The following is a 22,743-nucleotide window of genomic DNA, read 5'->3' on the forward strand; positions in this document are numbered from 1 at the left end:
TGATAAGATACCTGCATCATTATGTACATTTAATTATCATATGGGCAAATTTGAACATGATGATCAATTGGGGATTAAGTTTTTAGTAGAGTACATGATAATGTGGTATGAAAGCGCTGACAAAGGGAAAGTTGATGTAATTTTCAAAGATATACATCGGGTTTGTGCGATTGGTACGCATGAGGTAAACAAATGAAACTATCAAATGAAATGTGAGGCAGTCTATACCCTTGTGTATCCTTCCCGATTCTATCCTCAAACAACACTCACAAATGAGTATGGCCGCTGTCTTCTCAGAATCTTACTCATTCTGGCTCCTGACTTTCGTCTTGGTGGCCCTTGGCCTTCAAGCACCTGCCACTGTTCAAGCATGATTGGCTGCGACCAGTCGATCTTTGTTTCTTCCTCCAAGTCCTCGTTGTCATCCTCGACGTACCGGAGCGGCACAGGCGTTCCAAACTTGTACCGGTTGTTGGCCCGGGCCTGAATATGTTCCTCTGCCTTCATCTTGCTTTGGTGCCATTGGATCCAGAACATCTGTTCGTGTTCCCGTAGGTACCGGTTCCCGTGGAAACTGTGGAGGACGACCTTGCGCGAGAGCATACCAAGCTCTCGACGATACTCTGCTTTCGCATAGAATCGTTTCGTAAGCCACTCCACATCAGTAGGTGTAATCTCGTCGGGGAGAGTTGGCGTATTCTTCTGCCCGGCCTCGTCGGTGAAATTGGTCCACTGGCCTACCATGCTGAGAATACTGATCTGGGCGCGGGCCAGGGCCAGAGGGTCATTAGGCGGCACGACCTCGCCATAGCGAAGATCTGGATTCTGAGGGTCCGTTAAGACCAGAGCTGTGGCACCAACCTCAGTGGCGACAATAGGCACACCGGCAAGAGCTGCCTCGCCAATGGCCAGAGGAAGGCCTTCAGAGATAGAGGAGTTCATGAACAACCAGGCATCCTTGAGGATTACCTTGGGATTGCCAAAGCCAGCGAGAATGACCTTATCTGACAGGTTATTATCAGTGATGAACTTTTCCATCTCCAGTGCGTACGCCGGCTGGCGGTCCTTTGCGCCATAAACGATAAGCTGGTAGTCAGTGAAGCCGAACCGGTTGATGATAATCTCAGCTGCTTGGATAGCTGCCTTGACTCCCTTGATAACTTGAACGTTGGACAGCATGAGAACAGTGGGTTTCTCTGTTCGGATTTTGTCGACCGGCGTGAACGCATCCATGTTGCTAATACCGTTGACAATCGGGTCAATCTTGCGTTTGAAGAGGTTTCTGTTGCCAACGGTACCCTTTTCTGTGCCAATCTCAATTTCCCAAGTACTGCAACCAAGGGTTAGCTTTCGCGTCTATGCGAAGGTGCATAGAAAAACTTACGGGTTGAAGAGAGATGCACATGGTGTGATCACATCCGCGTGGAAGTAAGCGAGACGACTGGCCAGACCAATGCTAGCCAGAAGCATAGACTGCACAGAGAGTGGGAGCTCACATTGTGCAGCACTAATGTTAAGGCAGCACTCTCGCCAGAGGATAGCATGGTCCCAAATACCAAAGCTAGCACCGTGGCGATGCTTAAGAACCAGTCCAAAGAGACTGCTAATGCCATGATGGGTACTCTGGAAGACCCGTGGACAATCCTCAGGAATGCCAACGGCGAATATGAAGAAATAGGCCCGGAAAATACCCAGCGCAACACGGAAGTCAGGAATACTCGGCCGTTCGATCTCGAAAGTCTCTGATGGGTTGACAACATTAGGATCATGGTAGTGGACAAGCCAGGCAGCCACCCAGGTATCTTCTACCTCCTTAGATGACCAAGTGAGGGTATAGTCCTTGTGTTCGTAGTACTTGGCCATAGAGAGGATGACGTTGCTGAACTTGATGAGATCAGGTCGGGCCAGACGTCTAGTACGGGCTCCCCTGACGAACTCCATCAGGAGGGGGACAAACGTGCCGATGATGTCTCGTTGCACACCGGTGTCAGCGACCTTCTTATCAACCACAGACTCCAGCATGTTGTCGATCACGCCGTGATTGGCAGTGCCGCCATCAATTCCCCAAAGCGGCAGAAGCTTGAGAGACTGCACACTCTTCTCAATCTGGAAGCGGGGAATGCCATAGTCATTAGCACACTCAGACAAAACGTGATTTCGAATCGTGGTGTGCCCATTGACAAGATCGCGTCGACAGTTGGAGACGCCTCCGGGCGCCACTGGCCAGCATCCAATGTCATTGAAGACGACTGAAATACGGTCACTCGTATCATTGAAACAGTCTTGCGGCCGCGTAGTCACCTGAGGAGCATCGTTGCTCAGTCCCATGGCGTACAAATCAGCTGTCTTCATGGCAAGGACGGTAACCTCGGACACATCGGTGTCGATATCCATAGCGGCTACAATCTGATCAATATTCGCATCCAGGATGCTGCGAGCGCTGTCGAGACGTCCGATATCTCGCTCACTCCAATAAGGTCGAAGTAGAGGTTCCTCGCGAAGAATGAGCTCATCCATCCAACAAGCCGTCACCGCGTCGAGCGTGGCGCCCTTGAGCCAAAGACTCCAAAGCTCCGTACGTAACCGCCAAGTTGGCACAGGACGGTACTTGTGTTTATTCAACCGGTCAATCCACGACAGAGGGTTCATGAGTGAGACGAGAGAAGGCTTCGCGCTGGCATACCGTCTCATGAGCCGGATCTGTCGTCGACTGTGGTAGATCAGCAGGTCGTCTGAGTCAAAACACGCGTTGCGCGGACGAGCGAACAATTCAGCCTCTCGAGGGAAGACCGCAGGCGAGTCAGTAATAGCAGTCTGGGCGCGTTGACCCTCTTGCACGAAATGGGTAATTGCAGGATCACGTCGATGGAGGTACTCATATTCGCTGGTGTATGTCTTGCCATTGGTAAGCTTGACAATGCGACCGATGTTCTTGGATGGCGTCCAGTTGTACTCTTCAACAACCACAGGCTTGCCCCAGAACACAGAGAGCATGTCGTCTGAGTTAGGATCAGCCAATTTGTAGTCGACGCGGAGGACGTCGGAATTGCCCTTTGGTGCAGACTTGTAGTGGTACTGGAACACAAATTCGACGTCGCCGAGAGTCCGCGTGCCTCGTACAATACGCCCATAGTTGTCGTAGTATCCCACGCTTGTAGAATCCTCTTTGGAGATCACCTTTGCAGTCGGCCAGCGAGAGTTTCCGTCGTACTGGTATGTGCAAACACCGCCATCGCTGCTGTCCTGTTTGCTCCTGAGACGCAATCTCTCATCATAGGTATCCACGAACAACGGGTCTCCAGTGGCGGGGGCCTCCTTGAGAGATCCAGGATACACTTTGAGAGCCAATACCTTGCTCTCGTCGACTGACGCAATTCCAGTGATGTTCTTTCGCGATAGTTCGACGACGACGGTGTCTTTGATAATCGTTCGACGGGCACCTTTCTGGGCAAGGCGAGTGATGTTGACGAGTGCAGGTCGGTGATAGATCAGAATCCAATAGACCCAGAAGTGACTGACAGCGCGACAGATATTCCAAATACGCAGGATCGTCCAGGCGAGAGTACTTCTCATTGGTGTTTTGTTAAGACAGTGGAGGAGCTCTCTTTCGACATTGGATGCTCCTGAGCTGATGAATGCGATCCACTTGACGCACACGTAGGGTGAAGAGATCATCCTTGCCCAGAGATTTTGGAAAAAGGTAGCAGTCTCAGCGCTCTCGATATCGACCGTTTTCAATTCTGGGGGAGGCGGCGGTAAAATATCTTGCCCCAGGACTGAGAAGGACGTGGTCGGGCTGAGTTTCTCTTGGCACTTCCGATAGACCTCTAGAGTGAGGCCGACGTAGAAATCCTCCGTCTCCAGGTCGATCTTGGCTCCAGATGCCCACTGAGTGAACTCAAACGTCAAAGCAACTGGTTCCCCGAAAATTCGTCGCAAGACGCCCTCGCGGACAGATTGAGGGGTTGTTGGCCAGTCGGCGTCAACATCAAAGTCCAGACACAGATGTTTCATCATTTCCATCTCTGTTTTGAGAGACAGACGGGTGAGTTGTTGCCGGGAGTCTGAAGAGATCTCAAACTCGAGTCTCCTGGAAATGAACTCCGTATCATAGAGAAAGTGCTCGGCTCGAAGCGCACGGCTGCTCGAGAGGTTGAACTGGGACCGAGCTACATGATACAAGATGGACTCGCTGATAACAGTGGCCAGTAATGGCTGCCACGCAGGCAAACACAGCTGAGCTTCACCCATGAATCCGACCGTGATATGAAGGTTGGTGCCTCGCTGTACGCTGAACGAGCTCATGTCACCCAAGCCATCCTCCCAAAAGTCTTCTCGGCGGACGATTTTGACAGTGATTTTGTGGTTGAACCACATCTCCCTCGCCGTCTTCACAAGCTTTCGGGCCCAGGGTGTGCCTCGAGTCATTTTATTGGGGTACTCGAGAGAGCGATGCAGGTTTTCTGTGACTCTCTTGGACGTTGGTTTGCCATCCTCATGGGTGATCTTCACGCCAAACAAGCTGTTTTGAATAGCCTCCGTCGGAATCTTTGATGGAATGGACTCCTCGGCACTGTATCTTCGTTGGATGTAGGTGTCACGTTCGCCATCAACGGACTCAGACGTCGAGTGAGAGGGGGGTGACGCGGTCCAATCCTTGTAGCTCCAAAGGGATGTTCCGGCGGCTGCAAGGAGGGAAGCTGTGTTCTGCGCAATAATATCATTGTAGAGCCATTGGGAGGTGGCGGGAATAGAATGGAGGACGCAGCCAACGACGAAGCCTATGATTGCTGAAAAGTAGAGAATGGCGATGTAGACATTGACATTAGTGGTGAAGCATCGATTGAACTGGAAGATGATGGTCGCAGTATATCCCAGGGTGTACATATAGTAAAGAACTGTCGTTTCCCAGCTCTCAACGAAAACGCAAAGGAGGAGGGTAGAGACACCGACAACGATGAAAAGCTTCCCCATGATATCTGTGAGTGCCTTGAGGATGCTCGTACGACGGAATGTTTCGAACTCTGCGGCGAGTTTCTGAGCATGCTCAAAGTCCCGAAGCTTTTCGTCTGAGATCTGGTCCTTCAGGCCCCAATATTTATAGAGCGTCGAATCGAGCAGCATAGCCGCCACGCAGAAGTAACTGATGGACATGCAAATGCCATAACGAGCTCTGGAGTCACTATACATACTCGGATAGGGTCCACCTGCGCTCCAGACCATCATGACCCAGCGGTCCATGAGAGCGACCAAGAACAGTGCAAGGGTTTGGCCAATGTCGTAACGAGCAAGGCGGAAGAGCGTGAAGACATTATGGTCCTTGAGGCCGCGGATCAAGCCAAGCTGTGCATTCTTGGATTCGTTGAGCTGAGTGAACCAGGCGGTGCTGAACATGTCTGGATGATCATCACGATTGGGGTTGGTCTTTCTGAATAGCCAATCGATAAAGGGCAGCCCTTTTGCGATGCGAGCTACAAATGGGTCTGAGAGGACACCAGAAGAGCGGGAGTCCTTTGTGCGGCGTTGGTATGACTCCAGAAACGCAGTGAAGGTCTGCAAGGCCACAGCCTCTTGGTCTTTCAGGTCTGCTTCGTTCGTATCAGGATCTTGCCTCGCAGCATACCATTCAAGAACATCTTTGTGCGAGAACTTCGGAATGTTGTCCATCCAATTGGACCATTCGTGACACAGTCGTCGGTATCGATATAGGGACACGAACAGGTAGGTGTACATGACAAGGAGGTAGATCTCGATGTCACGACCATTGATGAAGGATGAGATTGTCGGTGATAGTAGGAGGATCGACATGTCTTGAATAAACATGGTGCGACCCGACAAGATTGGGCTTTCATGCTGGTGCATAGAACTCATAATTCCCAAGAGATTGAAATGAGTCGTGATACAGATGACGTAGGCCACGAAGACGAACCCTATTTCAACAGAGTATCGCAAGCCGAACATGATAAGGCCCGCCATTGCGACAAGAAGCGTCAGGATAAAACCTCCAGCCAGCCTTTGAACGTGGAAGTAGACCATATTGTCATAGGCATAATGGGCCAGGTAGTAATTGCCGATACTACCGGCCCAACCCGTGACTCCAGCAGTAAGTAACAGGGAAACAAGCAGCGCATAGCCAGCCGCCTCCAGGGCTCTATAGTCCATGAATGCAGTCATGAAGCATCCCCGCCCCACGAAGGTGAGGAGTATAACGTCCACGAGCGCGGGGAGACAAAAGATGGACAGAGCGCCAGCTTCGGCGAACTTCTTCTTCCACAACCGAATTCTTTCATAACGAGTGCGCTTCATCCCTGAAGATCCTGGAAAGGCTCCTTCATCACCTTCCTTGATGATGGGTGGCGCACTCGGACTGAAGTACATAGTCATGATCTCGTTGTTGACTCGATCGGCGGCTGTGGGGGGACGCTGATCCAGGTGTGTGCGATAGCGTTGGTAGATGATGTTGCCAATATCCCGGGGAAGCAATCCAAAATAGATATCGCATTGAGATCCAAGAATCCAAAGCTCTGAGAATACTGCTGCTTGATCGGGCTGCGATACAAAGATAGGGCAGCGGTCAATGGACTCATTATAGACCTCTTCAAAGGCCGCCCTTCGAAGGACAGTGAACAAGATGAGAGCGTAAAGTTCAGCGTTGATGTCAACGTAATCGCAATCAGTCCAGGATTTCCAAGGGTCGTAGGCGCGAAGTAGAGCCTGTGTCAGTGCATTGATGGTGTCTCGACGCCCAAAGAAGAGAGCATCCACAATAGTCTTGCTTGTCAGCTTATACAACGCGACGACATTCTCTAGAGTTGGTAGCTCTGTCGCGCCCTGTCTGGCGTAGTACTCGAGACGCATTCGGAGAATGTCTTGCATGCTTGTAGACCCGTCGAGGGCGGCTTTGGCGCAGGTCAAGTTCCAGGCTGACTTGGTAGTTTCGCTGATCAGCATAGACCGACAATAGGCCTTAATCGCGTCGGCAAAAGGATGATTTAATTGAGACGCTCGTAGCTTCTGGAGGAGACTCAGAACTTCCGAATACGTCGCTTGGTCAATCGTTGCTCGGATACTGAGAGGGAGACCTGAGGAGTCGCTCTGGTTGTTGACAATTTCCAGATGAAGCTCTTCCTCATATCGGTGCAAACGAGGAATTTGTCTGTGAGCGAACCAAGAGTGAAGAACTGTGGCTGCATCGCTGGGGGCCTTTTGAGAGACGAAGATGTCGACACAGTTAGCAGTAGGGCCTGGTCGATCTTTTGAGACACCCCAAAAGTGGGCGTCGCTTTCGGGAACGCCAAACCCGGTATCCATTCCCTTGTAGACGCGGATTTGATGGTCTCGAAGGCCCTCGATGAGCTCATGTACAGCAGCGTTACACTCCCCGCGTTGAGTTAACGAGGTCAAGGCGACCACCAACAGCTCCAATTCGGGACCTTCCACGGAATGAAGCATTTCGAGTTCCTTCAGGTGATGTTGAGTGGAACTGATTGCCTGATAATGATCTGCATGAGGCTCAGAGGTGAGCGGAAAGCATCCAGCAGGTGAAAGATGCTTCCTATCACTGGAGGAGTCCCAAAAGCTGACTCGGGCTGGTACGAGGTCGATATAATCGGGAGATACGTAGTATCTTGGCACCTCATCTTTGATGGCCCTCAGTGCCAGCGGGAGATCTTGATGTGTCAGAAGGTATGACGCGTTGGGCATCACAGCCTCAAGATCTTCTAGCGACAGTTCCGCTACCTTGGCAAAAGGGGATCCATCGGGAATCCAGACCCCCCTCGCCTCGGTGGCCCAGGATTTCTGAAGCTATAAAGTTGTCAGCAAAATCCTTAAGATATACGCATCAAATCTCGTGCATACCTCGATGGTTTCTGCACGACGAAGATACTCAAAACCGCTAAGCGTCTCCGTGGGACTTGGCATAGGCTCCTTAAGACTCGTGGCATGGTCGAGGGGACTGTGATCGAAAACAGCACCAAAGTGTTCGGCGAGCTTTACGGCTCGACGGACTGTAGCAGGATGTGGTCGCTTCTCCCATCGGGTAAGGAACCCGATAAAGAAGCTAGGCCTCTCTTCTCGCTCCTTGTGACACCTGGCCATGATGTTTCGGAGCCGTTGAGCCCTGAAATAATCCCGTGCCTCTCCGTTTGGCAAAATGAGCGCATTTTCAACAATCAGGCCAGACACATAAGTGAAACTGATTGCGTCGAGAGCTTCGGAATCATGACAGCATGAAAGAAGAACGGGAATTCTCGCGTCATGGAGTCGTCCTAGTAGTTCATCTACCTGTTCAGGCTTCTCGGCTGCAGAAACCTGAAGCGCGTATCCGGCCAAGCTATTGTCCATGTACGTCTGGGTGAGGAAGTCGCAAGTGCCGTCAATTCGAGACTGGTCGAGCGCATCGGGGCCCAAGGAATCGATGCTAATATTGGCAAGACGCATCTTGGCGACGATGGTATCGGACGTGCCAATGGACGAGCGCGAGGCTCCATCTTCACCAGCGATGCTCCCATTCATTGACAGTGGGAGGATAACGAAATCGTATGTTCGGGTGGATCGCTTGGACGAGAGGGCATCGGACTCGGAGAGGATCGTGAATGTTTTCGTCGGTCTGAACGAGTGCATAGGAGCCACGGTGGAGTTGATTCCTCCATCTAGGCTGAGAAGGCGATTCCGCTGGCTGAAGGGCAATTAGAGAAAGAATTACGAAACTTGGATCACAAATAAGAACTTGCCTTGACGCCTTTGGTCTTCTTGCTTTACGTGACTGAATGAACCTGTAGACGAGATAAAGAATTAAAGGGACAAACGTAGCTGTAAGGCCAAACGTAAAGTTCACGACTTGGAACAAGTGAATGAACCTGTGGCCTGCGGGGAGGACACTATTGCAGTAGACTTGATACTTCTGCTCACCGCATGCATCGCGGGTCGGGTCATCCTTCCCGGGCTGGAAAAACGAAGCCATTGCGAGATCGACAGTTGGAAAACAATGAACAGGACGTGGAACAGCTTGCGCTGTGAATTATCACCCAGTCACAATGCTGATGGTAGAAAAAAACAGTCAAAACAGGCGAAGCTATAGGAGTTGAAGCAAGCTCCTGCACCTAGAGCAGGGCGCTTCGGGACGCATTGGGGATTACATTGAGCGCATCGGGATACATCAGGGACGCATTTGGAGGACCTCACACAGCTTAGCAACTGAACAGCTGATAGCAACGAGAGTTTGACGGAATGCGGAGCAAGCGTAAGTGGCGGAGCAAGCTGGATCTGGAGCCGAGGAATGCGGAGACGTGGAATGTAGATGGGAGGAATGCGGATGCAGAGTGCGTTCCCACAACACGCCCCCATCAACAAGGACTAGCCTCATTTAAAGTGAGATTCCAGATGGAGAACAATGCGCCGGAACGGATCAACCAAGATCTAGAATCACTCGGCGACTAAGTTGTCTGGAGCCAATTAAGGCGGGGATCAGTTCGAGACCTTTCTCTTTTGATATTCGTGCGCCGGAAACCCTCAAGCCGATATCACGCTATTCCTCGGATTAGTCTTCGTCTTCCGCACGTAGGCCCATTCACAATTAGTCTTAGCATCACGCATCGTTTAGCTTTGTTCCGAAGACCACAGTTTAGCAGGTAGTATGCCAGTCCAAACAGGGAACACCATGGCCTAGATTAGTTCTCTATCGGTTTGGCCGCCCACGCCCAGGATATCAGAGTTTGCAAGTCACGGAAATGGAACCTACTTATCGCGCCAGTTCTAGTATTGGTGAAGCTTTTTCCCGAATCCGTGGGCGGTAACGCCGTCACCCGAGTGAAAATGAGGTTTAAGCATCCTCGCTGAGAGTAAAAAGTAGCGTGTCAAGTAGCGTATTTGGCGGGTATATGATAAAGGGCAAGGTCGGCAAAGAGTAGAAGTCATCAGCCTCAGTCACTTCTCTCCTTCGATTCCACCTGCCTACAACACTTTCATTGTCACTGAACACTCATTTCCAAACTTCTCCAAACTTCAGTAAGAAACCTCACTTTGCGTGTCAAGCTCAGACTCCATTGCCACTCTCACCATGTATTCTTCTCTACCTCACGATGATGGCGCCTCCTCCCGCCCGTCGACATCCTCTTCGATGTCGATGTTCGGCTCCTCGGCAGCGACTAGTCAAGGCTCAGAGCATGCCCTCAATGCCAGAGCGCCTGGCTCCACTGGCAGCTTCATCCTCGTAACCGGTGGTCTTGGTTACATTGGATCCCACACTTCTCTGGAGCTGCTAAAGGCCGGCTACAATGTCATCATCGTCGATGATCTCAGCAACAGCTTCCACAGCGTCTTCACTCGCGTTCAGCAGCTCGCAGAGAAATATTGTCACGAGAAGAACCGCATCATGCCTGTGTTGCACTTCCACAAGGTTGACTACCGCAGCAAGTCCATGCGCTTTTTGCTGGAGTCCTACTCAGACTTTGTTCCGGGTCCTACAACGACAACTGAGACGCCTGAATTGAGACGACAATCACGAATTGCTGGCGTCATTCATTTTGCTGCCTTCAAGTCTGTCACTGACTCAATTGAGAACCCCGTTTCCTATTATCGCAACAATGTATCCGGTCTCGTTGATCTGGTTGAGCTTCTTGGAAAGCATAACATTCGAAACTTTGTCTTTTCGTCCTCTGCTACCGTTTACGGTACTAAGGCTGATGAAGGATTCCCTCTCAAGGAGGAAGACCTCGTGCATCACCCTGAAAATTACATCGATGCCAACGGTCAGGAGCAGGTAAGGATGCCACAGGCTACTGGACTGCTCAGCCCATATGCTCGGTCCAAGTACTTCTGCGAAGCCATCCTCGCCGACATCGCCCATTCAGACCCTGCTTGGCGAATTATTGCCCTCCGTTATTTCAACCCCATCGGATGTGATGTATCTGGAGTTCTTGGCGAGGATCCCAAGGGCGTGCCAACGAACCTCTTCCCTGTCATTACGCAAGTTTTGACCGGACAGCGCGAGCAACTAGACATTTTCGGATCCGATTGGGATACACGCGATGGCACTGCTATCCGTGATTTCATTCACGTTTCTGATCTAGCTAGAGGACACATTGCTGCCGTAGGCGCTTCCATCAAGGAGCCCTTCCGCACCTTCAACCTCGGCACTGGAAATGGTACCACTGTCAGAGAGGCTGTCGATAGCCTCGAAGCGGCCTCAGGAAGGAACATCCCCGTGAACATGGCCCCCAGAAGGGAAGGTGACGTTGGATCATGCGTCGCAGCCAACGCGCGAGCAGTCAAGGAACTTGGCTGGACAGCGACAGAGAGCATCAACCAGTGTGCTACTGACCTGTGGAACTTCGTGTCTAAGACGCATGAAACTTAGATGTTTGAATATTCTTTGTACACTGTGTCTTACTTCTATTGGGTCGGCGTTTTCTATAGTTGAGATTGATGCGACAATTTCTTTTCCTTCCTTGGTTGGAGTTACATTGAAGAACTTAGATCAAACCCCAGGTATGGGTAGCGTGGAACAAGATTGGGCCAAGATGGAGGGGGAAAAAATGAGGAACGGACTTCACAGTCGTTTACGGAAGAGTCAGTATTGTACATTGTACTACCCAAATTGAAAGTAATATACTCTGTTGTATCTCTCATATTCACTCTTCCTGTATCTGCTCGCATAAGTGAACATGTGCCATTGACATGATCAAATTAACGTCATCAAACAGCTAACCAGCACACTTCAAGCCCCTCTCCCAACACTCTCAGACAAGGGGTGTACAGTATGCGAATCGCCCAAACCAAGACGGTCCATGGAAATGGTACTCGGGTCCGATGAAGCCGTCTATCCGATTAGTGCCACGAATGCATTCCTCTCCTGATAAACCTAGAACTCTCAAAGTTTCGTTAGCCTCTACTTAAGAGAAGGTCGCATTTCAACTCCCTTAGGTCGGAGCTAAGAAATCTAGCCGATGGGGGAGATTCGCATCGAGGCCGGAGTCCACCGGTGGATGGACTGAGGAAACGGGTCACTGGGGGGATTGACTTCACGAGTATCACTGAGTTGGCCCGGCGATCGATCGGCTGATTTGCAAGCATTTGGTGAAATTGTATGATGTGAGACACGGTGTGAGACAACTCGTGGGGTCGAACCACCGTCGCAGATTTTGTAGCAGCCGACTGAGGTGTCCACAGTTCTGGATATCCAAGGGCTCACTTGGAACCCTTGCTAAATCAACATGGCAACTGAGAATTGCGACCCGTAGTGGATTCTGACTCTAGAGATTATTTGCAAGTGTTCAATAGAATTATTTCTACTCTGTGCATTTGTTCCAGCCACAGGTGAGCCCACGTTTTAACGCAGCCTCTTTATACCTACCCTGAAGCCTATTAACCTCTCCTCTGTGTTGTATTCAATCACCACCACTTTTCTCTCACGTTCAGCCAATTCTAATTTGAACGGTTAAATATTCTATTACCCTGCTATTGTTCCCTCTTCGTATTATTAACTTTAAACCCCAAATTCCGCACGAACATTCTGGTCTTGGAATAGTTATCTTATAAAACATTAGACCCGTAAATATTCTGGCTGATTTCATTATGCTTTGCACATGCAGTTCATCGATCTTTTAATCCATGGTGGTAATGGCATATTTAGGTGTTTCGTTTCTGGCTTTTACGTCGGTGTGACCCTTCCGCACTCTGGACATTGGACGGATATTTTAATTACGAACATTGAAATAGACATGTCTACTTCCTCAAGATAATCTCTTAATTATTAGAGCTGCACTGGATACAGAATCTTTAGAATCTTTGATTACATTTAATCTAGCAGACGCAGCAACGCGTCTCTTCTAGGCCGTCATCGGTGACCTTCGTCACACTTCCTCCGAAATTCGGGTTGTCGCTCTTCTACTTTCTCAAGTTCCAGCGCCAAATAACAATGCCATTGTGCCCAAATCCTCGTGTCTTGACACCAGGGGATATGTTGGTGTGAGGTTTGACCGAATTTAGAACAATAGCTCGCCACGAGTCGATGGTAGTTGACTTCCAAGCATTTGCGCTGTTGCCTCCCGCGCGCGAAGTTGGTCTATTCCATGAGCTCCTCTGCGAGCTATGCCAACACCGACTCCCACACCCAAGGGAACGGCGATTATGAGCCAAAGCCCGACGACGGCGAACTTTTTCCACAGTGGCCATGTGTTTGTTGCCGACTGGTCGTCTGATTCTTCTTTCAGCTCGGCCATGGCTTGTAAATCTCGACTTCCTCGAGGGAAGTCGAGACCAAAGGAGTAGGCACCCGTGACGACGGGTGGAGAGGAGAGTTGGGGTCGATTGTGTGATGCGCACGAGCAATCGTGGTTGGCAAATTATGCGGATAAAGGTAACTGGAGAGGCAATTGGAGTTCAAGATGGAATTGGGGTCCCGATGAATTTGAATAGATGCTTGTTGATCAAAGAATGAAGCTTTACTGTCTTTTGCTTCGAAGGTGAAAGTGTTCCGTGAAGGCGATGAATGAAACCAAGTCTAAACCGGTCCATCCGTGCCGACGACGACGGCAATAATAGACGTCGCCCGATAAATGACATCGACGGTCTAGGCCAGCACGCATATAGATTTAGAATTGACGCCTATCTCCAACCAAACGCCGTAGCCAGCTTCGGCGAACCTAATCACCAACAATTGCCAAGACAGCTCTCTAGCGTCGATGCTCCTGGCGATACGCCTCCACAGAGGATCTGAAATGCGCCACGCGGGCCAAGCCCGCGGAACTCAGAGAGATCCGGCGAAGATCGGGTTCGGCAACGACACAGCGGAGCGAGCGAGATTCCCCAGACACTTAGCTCAGTTGCTGTGGCGCTTTGTCTAGGCCTTCGTTGCTGAATGGACCCCCGGACGCATAGTCTGCATTCCAGAGCCGTCAATGGGCCTCACAACCGCCAAGTCCACCGGATGCAGCCCAGTAGGGTTAGGGTTACTTGGCGATCTGCGCTACGTCTAAAACAGAGCTTGGATAGTTGCTCGCGGGGACTCGAGACCCGTCTCGCGCGGCGGAAGACGCCTCCTCCAGGGCGTCGACGTAGCTGCATTTCCCGCCAACAAGACCGGCCCAGTGGATTTCAGACCAAGAGCGTGTATCTCCGGCGTACTGGATCAGCTACCGGATCGGCCGCGCTGACTGATGTGGCCCAGAATGTCTCGACCACCGGACACTCCGTCATTGCCTCTTTCGGCCGTTCGCTCTGCAACCAAGCGTGCCGGGTTTCGTTGGCTTGGATGCCTTCGATGTTCGATATGAATCAGCATTTTTTGCCGCTTTTGATGCCATCTCCACCAACCGTCCCTCAGGGCCTCATCGTTTTAAAGACTCAACTGTCGAGGTTGTTCGTTCCTCTTCATCCTTCTTTTCTTCAGTCTTGTACAAAGCCGAGCGTTCATTCACCCGGATCGACATCGAGATCCAAACAACCGCCAACTTCCCTTCGACTCTTTTCAGTTCATTATCTTTCTCTGGTTCCTTTGGGACCCCCTCCACAGCGATGCGGTACATCGCCATTGCCACCGCCGCCCTCGGCATGCTGAGGGTCAGCGAGGCCAACGTCATGTGCAACCCAAGCGTCACCGGTTATGAAGCGTCCCAGACCCCGACCGGAGCCAATAAAATCGTCAACGGCGACTTCTCTAATGGTCTCGAGGGCTTCAACACCAGTGGTTCGGTCGAACATATCCCTCTCGCCGGCTCGGATGGCTGCAGCGACTCCGACAGTGTCATTCAGATGATCGCCGTCCCCCAGGATGAGCAATCCACGAGCGTCTATCCCGTCGAGTCGACGGGCGGGAGTATCTCCAAGCGAGATTCCTGGACCAGCAGCAGCATGAGCACGACGATCAAGAGTTTGACGGTTGGCGCCAAATACGCCGTCGAGTTTTACTACTACGTCGTGTACAGCCCCAAGGCCAACACCTGCCGCATCCAAGCCACCTGGGACGGCGTCAACATTGGCAACTCGAGCTATTTCCCCGTCGTCTTGATCATCGGCAGTGACTGGAAGAAATTCAACGGAACTGCCACTGCCTCCAAAGCCAATGGAGTCCTCAAGGTGGTCGTGGCATGTACCGCCGGTACGGCCCAGGTGTATATCGACAGCATCTCAGTCACCAAGACGACTGCGGCGGCGGTCGTATCCACGTCCTCGACCTCAAGCAAAGCTATCGCCACTATCACGAGCACGCTCACCAGCTCCAGCTCTGCGCCGTCTCTCACCACATCGGCCAAAGCAACCACCACTTCGGCGACGGCGGCCACCACATTGTCCAGCCAGGCCAATACCTCGTCCTCCGCTGCGGCGTCTTCAACTGCATCTTCAGCTGCTGGGTCATCTAGCTCGGCAGGTTCTACGTCTTCCGACTCTGGCTCTAGCTCAAACACTGGTACCTCTTCTGTCTCCGGCTCCAGTTCAAACACTGCTTCCTCCTCCGACACTGGCTCAGGCACATCGAATAGCGCTTCGTCTTCTGGCTCCGGCACCTCCAGCTCCTCTGCTGCTTCGTCCAGCTCCACCGGAGCCCTCCACGGAGCGGGTGCTACTGTGGACGCCACCATCCTCGTCATTGCGGCAGACAGTGACACCGCCGCTGCCGGAAGCCTTGGCCTTCTCGCATACGGCATCCCCTACGAGACCTTTGTTGTGTCTGCCGACGGTTCCGACCTGCCTCCGCTGAGCTCGTCTTCCACTCACGGAAACTATGGTGGAATCATTATTCTGTCGTCCATTGCCGTCTCAAAGAGCTCTGGTTGGGGCAGTGCCCTTACCGACAATCAGTGGACCGCTCTCTATGCTTACCAGACTGACTATAATGTCCGTATGGTCCGCATCAACGAGTACCCCGGTTCCAAGTTCGGCACTACTCCTGTTGGCAGCGGATGTTGTGACAGCAGCGCCGATCAGTCCATCAGCTTTACCGACGTTAGCGATTTCCCCACAGCAAACCTCAAGGCGTAAGTCTACTTATCTTATATCTACAGAATCCACCTAACACCTCTTTAGAAAGGCCACAGTCTCTACGAGCGGCCTCTGGCACGTCCCTGCCAGCATCACCGACACGAGTACCACCAAGCAAATCGCCAAGTTCGGAATCTCCACGGGCTACACCAGCGAAACGGTCGCCGCCGTCATCAACAACTTCAATGGCCGCGAGCAATTTGTCTGGTTCATCGGCTGGGCTCCCGCTTGGTCTCTTACCTCCAACTACCTGCAGCACGCCCATATCCATTGGCTGACCCGTGGACTCTTCCTTGGCAAGCGCAAGACGCACCTGAGCTGCCAGATTGACGACGTTCAGATCGCTACAGAACTGTACTACCCTACCGGTCTCGACGACTTTAAGATCCAGATTGCCGACCTCGAGGCCCACGTCACCTGGCAGAACAGTATTGTTAGCCGTATGCCTTCAGGGTCGGTGTTCTGGCTAGAGCTTGCGCACAACGGCAACGGCGATATTATCACTTCAACTCTCAAGGATCAGTCGGGAACCTGCGACCCCGAAGACGCAGTCTACTACGATTCTCCCAATGCCACCGCCCTCGAGTTTCAGAAGGAACTTGGCACCGGTACGGATCTGTGGCCAACTGGATATGAGACCTACTCTTGGTCCAAGGCCTGTTCTGGCATGGATTCTTTTTCCTCTTGGTTCACCAAAACCGACAACCTCAACCAGTTTGCCCATCTCTCTCATACCTTCTCCCATATGAGTCTGAATAACGCCACCTACCACGATACGTCACGAGAGATCAAATTCAACCAGGCGTGGATGAAGCAGCTCGGTATTGACCAGGCTACGCTTTTCTCGGCCCATGGTCTTGTTCCTCCAGCTATTACTGGTCTGCACAATGGAGATGCTATCAAGGCCTGGATGGACAATGGAATTGTGAACGTTGTTGGCGACAATACACGTCCTCTTCTGCGAAACCCAAATAACCCCTACTGGCCTCTTACTAGTACTGTTGCAGCCAATGGCTATGATGGATTGACTATCGTCCCCCGATTCTCTACAGCTATTTACTTCAACTGTCACACAATGGAATGTACCTTGAACGAGTGGATTGCAACATCCGCTGGTAAGGGCACCTACTTCGACCTTCTGGCCAGCTCCAAGGCATCTACTATCCGAAACTTGCTTGCGCTTCAGTCGGACCCTTACATGTTCCATCAGGCCAACATGCACCAGACCACAGTGTCATCTATTACCATTGGCACCCAGAGCGGCCAGATGTCACTAGTTATGTCTTGGACTGAAACTATGGTTCAAGAAATGATGCGCTTGACGAACTGGCCTATGCAATCTCTGAAGCACGACGATATTGCTCAGTACTTCCTGGACCGTCAGGCTTTGGATAACTGCAACCCCAAGCTCTCGTATAGCTTTTCCGGTGACGGCACCAAGCTTAAGGCTGTTACAGTCACTGCCGATGGGAACAGCTGTTCTGTTCCTGTTCCTGTCACTATCCCATCTGGCTCTGTTTCCGCATCTGGAGGTTCAATTAAATCGGACGTTGTTGGCTCCGAGCCTCCCATTCAGTGGGTGACCCTTTCGGGCTCGCCTGTTACGCTCTCTCTTAGCTCCCCGATCTCTATTTCCTTTTAATTTTTCTTTGTACCTCGCGCCGAGCAGACATGTCACAGCACACTGTGCCACTATTGTAATTTAATCTAGTCATATAAACATTTGCCTTAATTGATTTGTTGTTAACTGGGTACTATCTAGCATGTTCTACCACCGTGCTACCTACAGCATGGTCCCTCGAGGCAGCAATAGCTAAAAGAAGGGAATCCCAATCTCGCCTAGCTACGGCACGGAACAGTTTGTGGTTTTGTACGGGACCTCAGCTGGTGACATATGCTAGCCCTATAAGGCTTAATCCTCCTGGGCCATCCATCCCTTCATTTCGCTTGACATCCACATTGTCTCCGACCGTATGATTCTAAATACCTCTCAATGATTTCATTGGTGGGACATGCACTTGGTACAAACCGGGCCGGAGACATAGAGAATATGGGATGACCCAAGGGATTGGACTTGAGGGAGAGCTTCTGGTAGGATCAGCTGAAGGAAGAGGCCAATTGGGTAGTTTAGGAACTTGATCAAATGCTTCCAAATATAACCAAGGGAAAAATTGCGTAAGGTGGGCAAGATAAGCTGCTGCGACAGCTATTCAGGAAATGCAGGGCAAGACAGGCTATGTCTCAAATTGAAAATTCAAGAAGGGAAAAAGCATGCCCTTCCAATGACTCGAAAGGTGCATTTGCTTTAAGTATTAGCTAGTACGCCAGGCTAGCCCTGCTGTCATTAAACCCCAATGCGTCTATCAACACTATCACCGTATCTCATTTTCCTATGACAATCCTAAGTTTTCTCATCATCGGCGTGAAACTCCATACACAATCCTCCTGACATGTGCGTATTTCCAACGAGCTCTTAGAACAGCGCCAGCGGATTTGTGGCGTTGGCCGGCAGCTGGAGGAACACATCCCAATGTTCAACAATGCAGGTTCCCTCGAACCTGAAAATATCCACCACCGCGAAAAATGGTGCGCCCGGAATCTCCATCTTAGTATGGGCCCAGCCAGTGCTGTTGCTGAAGGACGTACGGGCGACCGTGAAGTTGGCGATTTCGAACGTAGGGCCAACATAGTCGATGGCGTTTTGGCGTCCGCTCAAGGCGTCGGGGTTGTGTTGGATGTAATCGACGGCCATATTCTCCAGAATGGCCGCTTTAGGCTCCTTTAGAACGTAGAACTTGTGAACAAAGGCATCGAATTTCTTCTCCTGGATCCAGGGGCTGACTGGGTGACGGGAGCATTCAGTTTTCGCCTTGGATGTTTTCGGTTCTGCACAAGTGGGAGCGGCGTTGAGTGGCACCAATGCGCCGGCGATGGCAAAAAGATTGAGCAAGCGCATCTTGTATCTTGAATTGACGTGGAGGTAGGGCTTAAGAAAACCGAGGTACTGATTATTGGGGAGGCACTACAGTGAGACATAGTAACGATATCTATACTTCTCAATTATAATTACACCGTCAACTTCAATTGTTGCTATTACGTGTATAATCCGTCGCGGTGCTGACTTCGTACAACTGACCACAACTGAAAGTTTAGATGTTCACGATGGCGGGATGATAATTGGACCGACGGGAGAAAGATATGCCGTCCCCATTTCGCTAGGCCATGTTCCAGAGCTTGGTCAGCATAATCTTGGGTTATGACCCTGTATTGACCTTCCTCGCAAGTAATGACATAAAACCCCGAATCCTAGATCCAGACAATCATCACCTTTATTAATCTCCACATCGTCTTGAACTCTATCGTCCTGATCCAATTGACCGCATTGGACCCAACAATCAACAGTCAGGATTGCGTGAAGAGGCTATTCGTGCTACGGCCTGACCAGCCGTTAGAATAGCTGGTCACCGGCCTTAAGTACCCTATGTCCGAAGAATCCCTTCACAAAGGATCGAGCCCGAACGACTCCGGTAAATCCGACAGCCAGCCAGTCAAGGGTCTAGCCAGACCCTCGTTCCGATCTGTATCCATGAGACACCTGATCCGTTCCAATGCACCGATCTATTACAGAATTGACTGCTGAAGACAGGGCTGCTTATCAGTCTGTTCGCAAGGGTTGCAGACAGAACTATAGGCAGTCTAAAACAGCAACACTATTGGATTGATAAGACGAAGGATTAGGTAGTGGATACAGTTGCGGATGGCCCAGCTGCGAGTATCTGTGATTCCGAACAGGATCTAAGGAACTGGCATGTCAACCTTTGAAACGGCATTGGGGCTACAATGCCTAAGTAGCAAAGCAAAGCTTCGGCTAAATATCAGAAGATTGTATTTGCTGGACGGCCTGTGACGATCCGGCTAATCCTTCTGCGATAGTATAGGGTAGGCTGGGACGTGGGTGTAAGATTGAGTGGATCAGGACGTCAAGGTGAGCAATGTAGGTCACGGTCAGGTGATGTGTCAAAGATAGTTTGATGTAACTAAGCGCGTCGATAGCAGGAGCTTGGGGCTCTAATATAGTGTTCTGACTCTTCTATGTGGCTCAATGTCATTGGCAGTGGTTTCATTGCTGAGATTTGGTCTCTGTACAATGAGACTGGGCTCTTGTGTTTGTGCCGAGGACCAAAGAAAGTGTGGGTACTGTTACAGCCGGTTTTACGGGCTGTGACAGTCAGTATCGCGCTGGAGGTTCCATTCGGGCTCGCAAGCTTCCTTGCTCTTCGCCTACTTGACCAAGAAACCGACGGCCGTATTGGCTTCATCGACACGATGGAACCCGCGTCGCCCGTCTTCAGGAGGCCGAGCAGCCCGTCCCCGCTCCATCTCAACCATGCGCCAACAAGTTCGTGCTTGGCGTATTTCGACGCGTAGACGAGCCAACCACAGTCGCGAATTTGTCAATCCCGGCCACACCAGATGCGCTTAGAGCGACGGTACGACAATATTGCGGGGCGGAGCAAGTCACTTCCGATGCTCCCAGACTGGCCTGATGTTCTAAAAACACCAATACATAAGAGCCAGCTGTCGACTTAAAAGCGCTTCATCTTCGCTGAGAGTATGATTGTATACTTGAAGCCACCAACGCTCGATTCCCTTTTTCCCGTCTCCGAAATCTTTCCAGCGTGAGCTGAATTGATAAGACTTCCCTCAGCACCCCTGTTCTCGCGTGCCAAGCGGTGGGTCGGGCCCAGTATGGTTACCCTACAGCATCAATATGAATTTGGCGGCCCGTAAGTAAACAAGCCATTGTCGAGTGATGCCGTGATTTCAGTTCACTTTGTTGACAATAACACCATCTCGGCAGTGCTGGCGCTACAGGAATCGTCTTTGGTCTCCCCATCTTGATGAATGTTCTCTTTCTCGGCTGCAACGACATCTCAGGCTGTCCTCCTCCCTCTTTGCTAGATCCTCGCACCCTCACTTGGGACAAGCTCAAGTCCGAGATTCCGTGGCCTGACGATGGCCTTTGGGGATTTGCAAGCTGGAAGGCCACAGGCTGGTTGTCCGCCTACTACCTCCTCAGCCTGATCCTCTATCGAGTGCTGCCTGCCCACGAAGTATACGGCACGAAGTTGCGCGAGTCTGGCCGGCCTCTTAAATATCGCTTTAATGGTAAACCCTCCTGGCTTAGGCTGCCGTTTTTACTTGCAAATATTAATGAGTCGCGTCTTTTAGCTTTCTACGCCACAGCCGTCCAGTTTGCCGGTTGTGCTGTCGGAACCTACCTCTACGGGGCCGAATTCGCCGTGTGGACGTTCATCTCCGAAAACTACCTGCAGCTCCTGACGGCAAATATCATCCTCGCCTACGCCATCTCCATCTACGTGTACATCGGCAGCTTCAGCGTCAAGCAGGGCAATCCTGAGTTGCGTGAGTTGGCCAGGGGCGGGCACACCGGAAACCTCATCTACGACTTCTTCATTGGCCGTGAGCTCAATCCCCGAATCACGATTCCTCTGATTGGAGAAATTGATATCAAAGCCTGGTTGGAGATGCGTCCTGGCCTTACTGGATGGGCTCTTCTGGATTGCGCCTTCATCGCGAAACAGTACCGCACCTACGGTTATGTATCCGATAGCATCATCATTGTGGGCCTGGTTCAGTCATACTATGTTCTGGAAGGCCAGTACGCAGAGGCTGGCCTCTTGGGCATGATGGACATCACCACAGACGGAATGGGATTCATGCTGAGTTTTGGTGACATAGTTTGGGTGCCATTTCTCTACTCCACGCAGTGTCGTTACCTGTCCACCTACCCGGTTCACCTGGGATGGCCTGCCGTTGCGGCTATCGGGGCCGTCTTTTCCACTGGCGTGTACATTTTCAGAGCCACGAATTCTCAGAAGAACATGTTCCGCACCAATCCCACTCACCCGGCGGTGGCAAACATGCCGTATATCCAAACCAAGAGAGGAACGAGGCTCCTCACTGGTGGCTGGTGGGGAAGGGCCCGCCATATCAACTACTTTGGAGATTGGGTACAATCCCTGCCCTTTTGTCTGCCCACAGGACTTGCCGGCTATCTCATTGTTCCAGCGGGAACTGCCCTGACCAGCGTAGGCATTACGAAAATGCTAGACGGCCGCGAAGTGGTCCAGGAAGGCGCAGCAGGATGGGGAATGCTCTTCACTTACTTCTATTCGGCTTGGTTTGGATTTTTGTTGATTCACCGTGAGCGGAGAGACGATGCCGCTTGCTCAGAGAAGTATGGGGAGGACTGGGAAAAGTATAAGAAGACAGTGAAGTGGAGGATCATTCCCAAGATTTACTAAACGGTTACTGTTTTGCAGGGGCAGCTTCTTTGCATCTTGTGCATACATCTTGACGTTGGCAAAGTTGATGGTATGTATTAGCAATTGACAGTCTCAGGGTAGCCGTTGAGAAGCTAGCTCGACCAAAGAAGTTTAACTAAGGTACACACTGAATACATGTCAATCTTCCACAATTGACCCCGTCCAACTGGTAGTTCGAACCGTTGTCAGTCACTTCATTGAATGAGCAGACTAGGATCTTGACAAGATTGGTTATTTGCAAACGTCGCATCTCCACCACTCGTCAGGGCGCTGATACAGCATTTGGACAGTTGGGGGGGGGGGGTAATGCCTTTTGAACCACTGTAAATGAGAAAGTCACCATGGTCTTCTATAAAACCCGTATCTTTTAATAGGAAGCAAAGAAAATTGGATTTTGGAATCTAAACATGCT

General features: G+C 51.1%; 5 protein-coding genes across 5 annotated transcripts; 3 read left to right on the forward strand and 2 right to left on the reverse strand.

Moving 5' to 3' along the window:
• Positions 1-255: 255 nt before the first annotated feature.
• BGZ61DRAFT_355047 (uncharacterized protein) lies at positions 256-8,965 on the reverse strand (the record flags this gene model as incomplete). The annotated part of the gene is made up of 4 exons (XM_046240680.1): positions 256-1,330; positions 1,385-7,806; positions 7,861-8,676; positions 8,732-8,965. The coding sequence occupies 4 exons, from the start codon at positions 8,963-8,965 to the stop codon at positions 256-258; spliced, it is 8,547 nt and encodes a 2,848-aa protein (XP_046102656.1).
• A 947-nt stretch (positions 8,966-9,912) lies between these two features.
• On the forward strand, positions 9,913-11,721 carry BGZ61DRAFT_454267 (uncharacterized protein). The gene has a single exon (XM_046246190.1). It carries the CDS (start codon positions 10,061-10,063, stop codon positions 11,357-11,359), a length of 1,299 nt encoding a protein of 432 aa, XP_046102657.1. The 5' UTR covers positions 9,913-10,060; the 3' UTR covers positions 11,360-11,721.
• A 2,796-nt stretch (positions 11,722-14,517) lies between these two features.
• Positions 14,518-17,623, forward strand: BGZ61DRAFT_533827 (uncharacterized protein; the record flags this gene model as incomplete). The annotated part of the gene is made up of 2 exons (XM_046254062.1): positions 14,518-15,977; positions 16,027-17,623. 2 exons carry the CDS (start codon positions 14,518-14,520, stop codon positions 17,621-17,623), a joined length of 3,057 nt encoding a protein of 1,018 aa, XP_046102658.1.
• Positions 17,624-18,423: 800 nt separating this feature from the next.
• On the reverse strand, positions 18,424-18,937 carry BGZ61DRAFT_547863 (uncharacterized protein; the record flags this gene model as incomplete). The annotated part of the gene is made up of 1 exon (XM_046255378.1): positions 18,424-18,937. The coding sequence occupies one exon, from the start codon at positions 18,935-18,937 to the stop codon at positions 18,455-18,457; it is 483 nt and encodes a 160-aa protein (XP_046102659.1). The 3' UTR covers positions 18,424-18,454.
• Positions 18,938-20,561: 1,624 nt separating this feature from the next.
• On the forward strand, positions 20,562-22,600 carry BGZ61DRAFT_422766 (ergosterol biosynthesis ERG4/ERG24). The gene is made up of 3 exons (XM_046243538.1): positions 20,562-20,768; positions 20,843-21,150; positions 21,214-22,600. Exons 1-3 carry the CDS (start codon positions 20,731-20,733, stop codon positions 22,308-22,310), a joined length of 1,443 nt encoding a protein of 480 aa, XP_046102660.1. The 5' UTR covers positions 20,562-20,730; the 3' UTR covers positions 22,311-22,600.
• Positions 22,601-22,743: the final 143 nt, after the last annotated feature.

The sequence above is a fragment of the Ilyonectria robusta genome (assembly GCF_021365365.1).
Source record: "Ilyonectria robusta strain PMI_751 chromosome Unknown BGZ61scaffold_13, whole genome shotgun sequence".
Lineage (NCBI taxonomy): Eukaryota > Fungi > Ascomycota > Sordariomycetes > Hypocreales > Nectriaceae > Ilyonectria > Ilyonectria robusta.

What these genes read in the sequence shown, in the direction of transcription:
- BGZ61DRAFT_422766 (XM_046243538.1), top strand. Translation starts at nt 20,731, where the DNA reads ATGGTTACCCTACAGCATCAATATGAATTTGGCGGCCC. An exon ending in CAATATGAATTTGGCGGCCC is followed by an intron (nt 20,769 to 20,842) that starts GTAAGTAAACAA and finishes CCATCTCGGCAG; the next exon opens with TGCTGGCGCTACAGGAATCG. An exon ending in TCTTAAATATCGCTTTAATG is followed by an intron (nt 21,151 to 21,213) that starts GTAAACCCTCCT and finishes CGCGTCTTTTAG; the next exon opens with CTTTCTACGCCACAGCCGTC.
- BGZ61DRAFT_454267 (XM_046246190.1), top strand. Translation starts at nt 10,061, where the DNA reads ATGTATTCTTCTCTACCTCACGATGATGGCGCCTCCTCCCGCCCGTCG.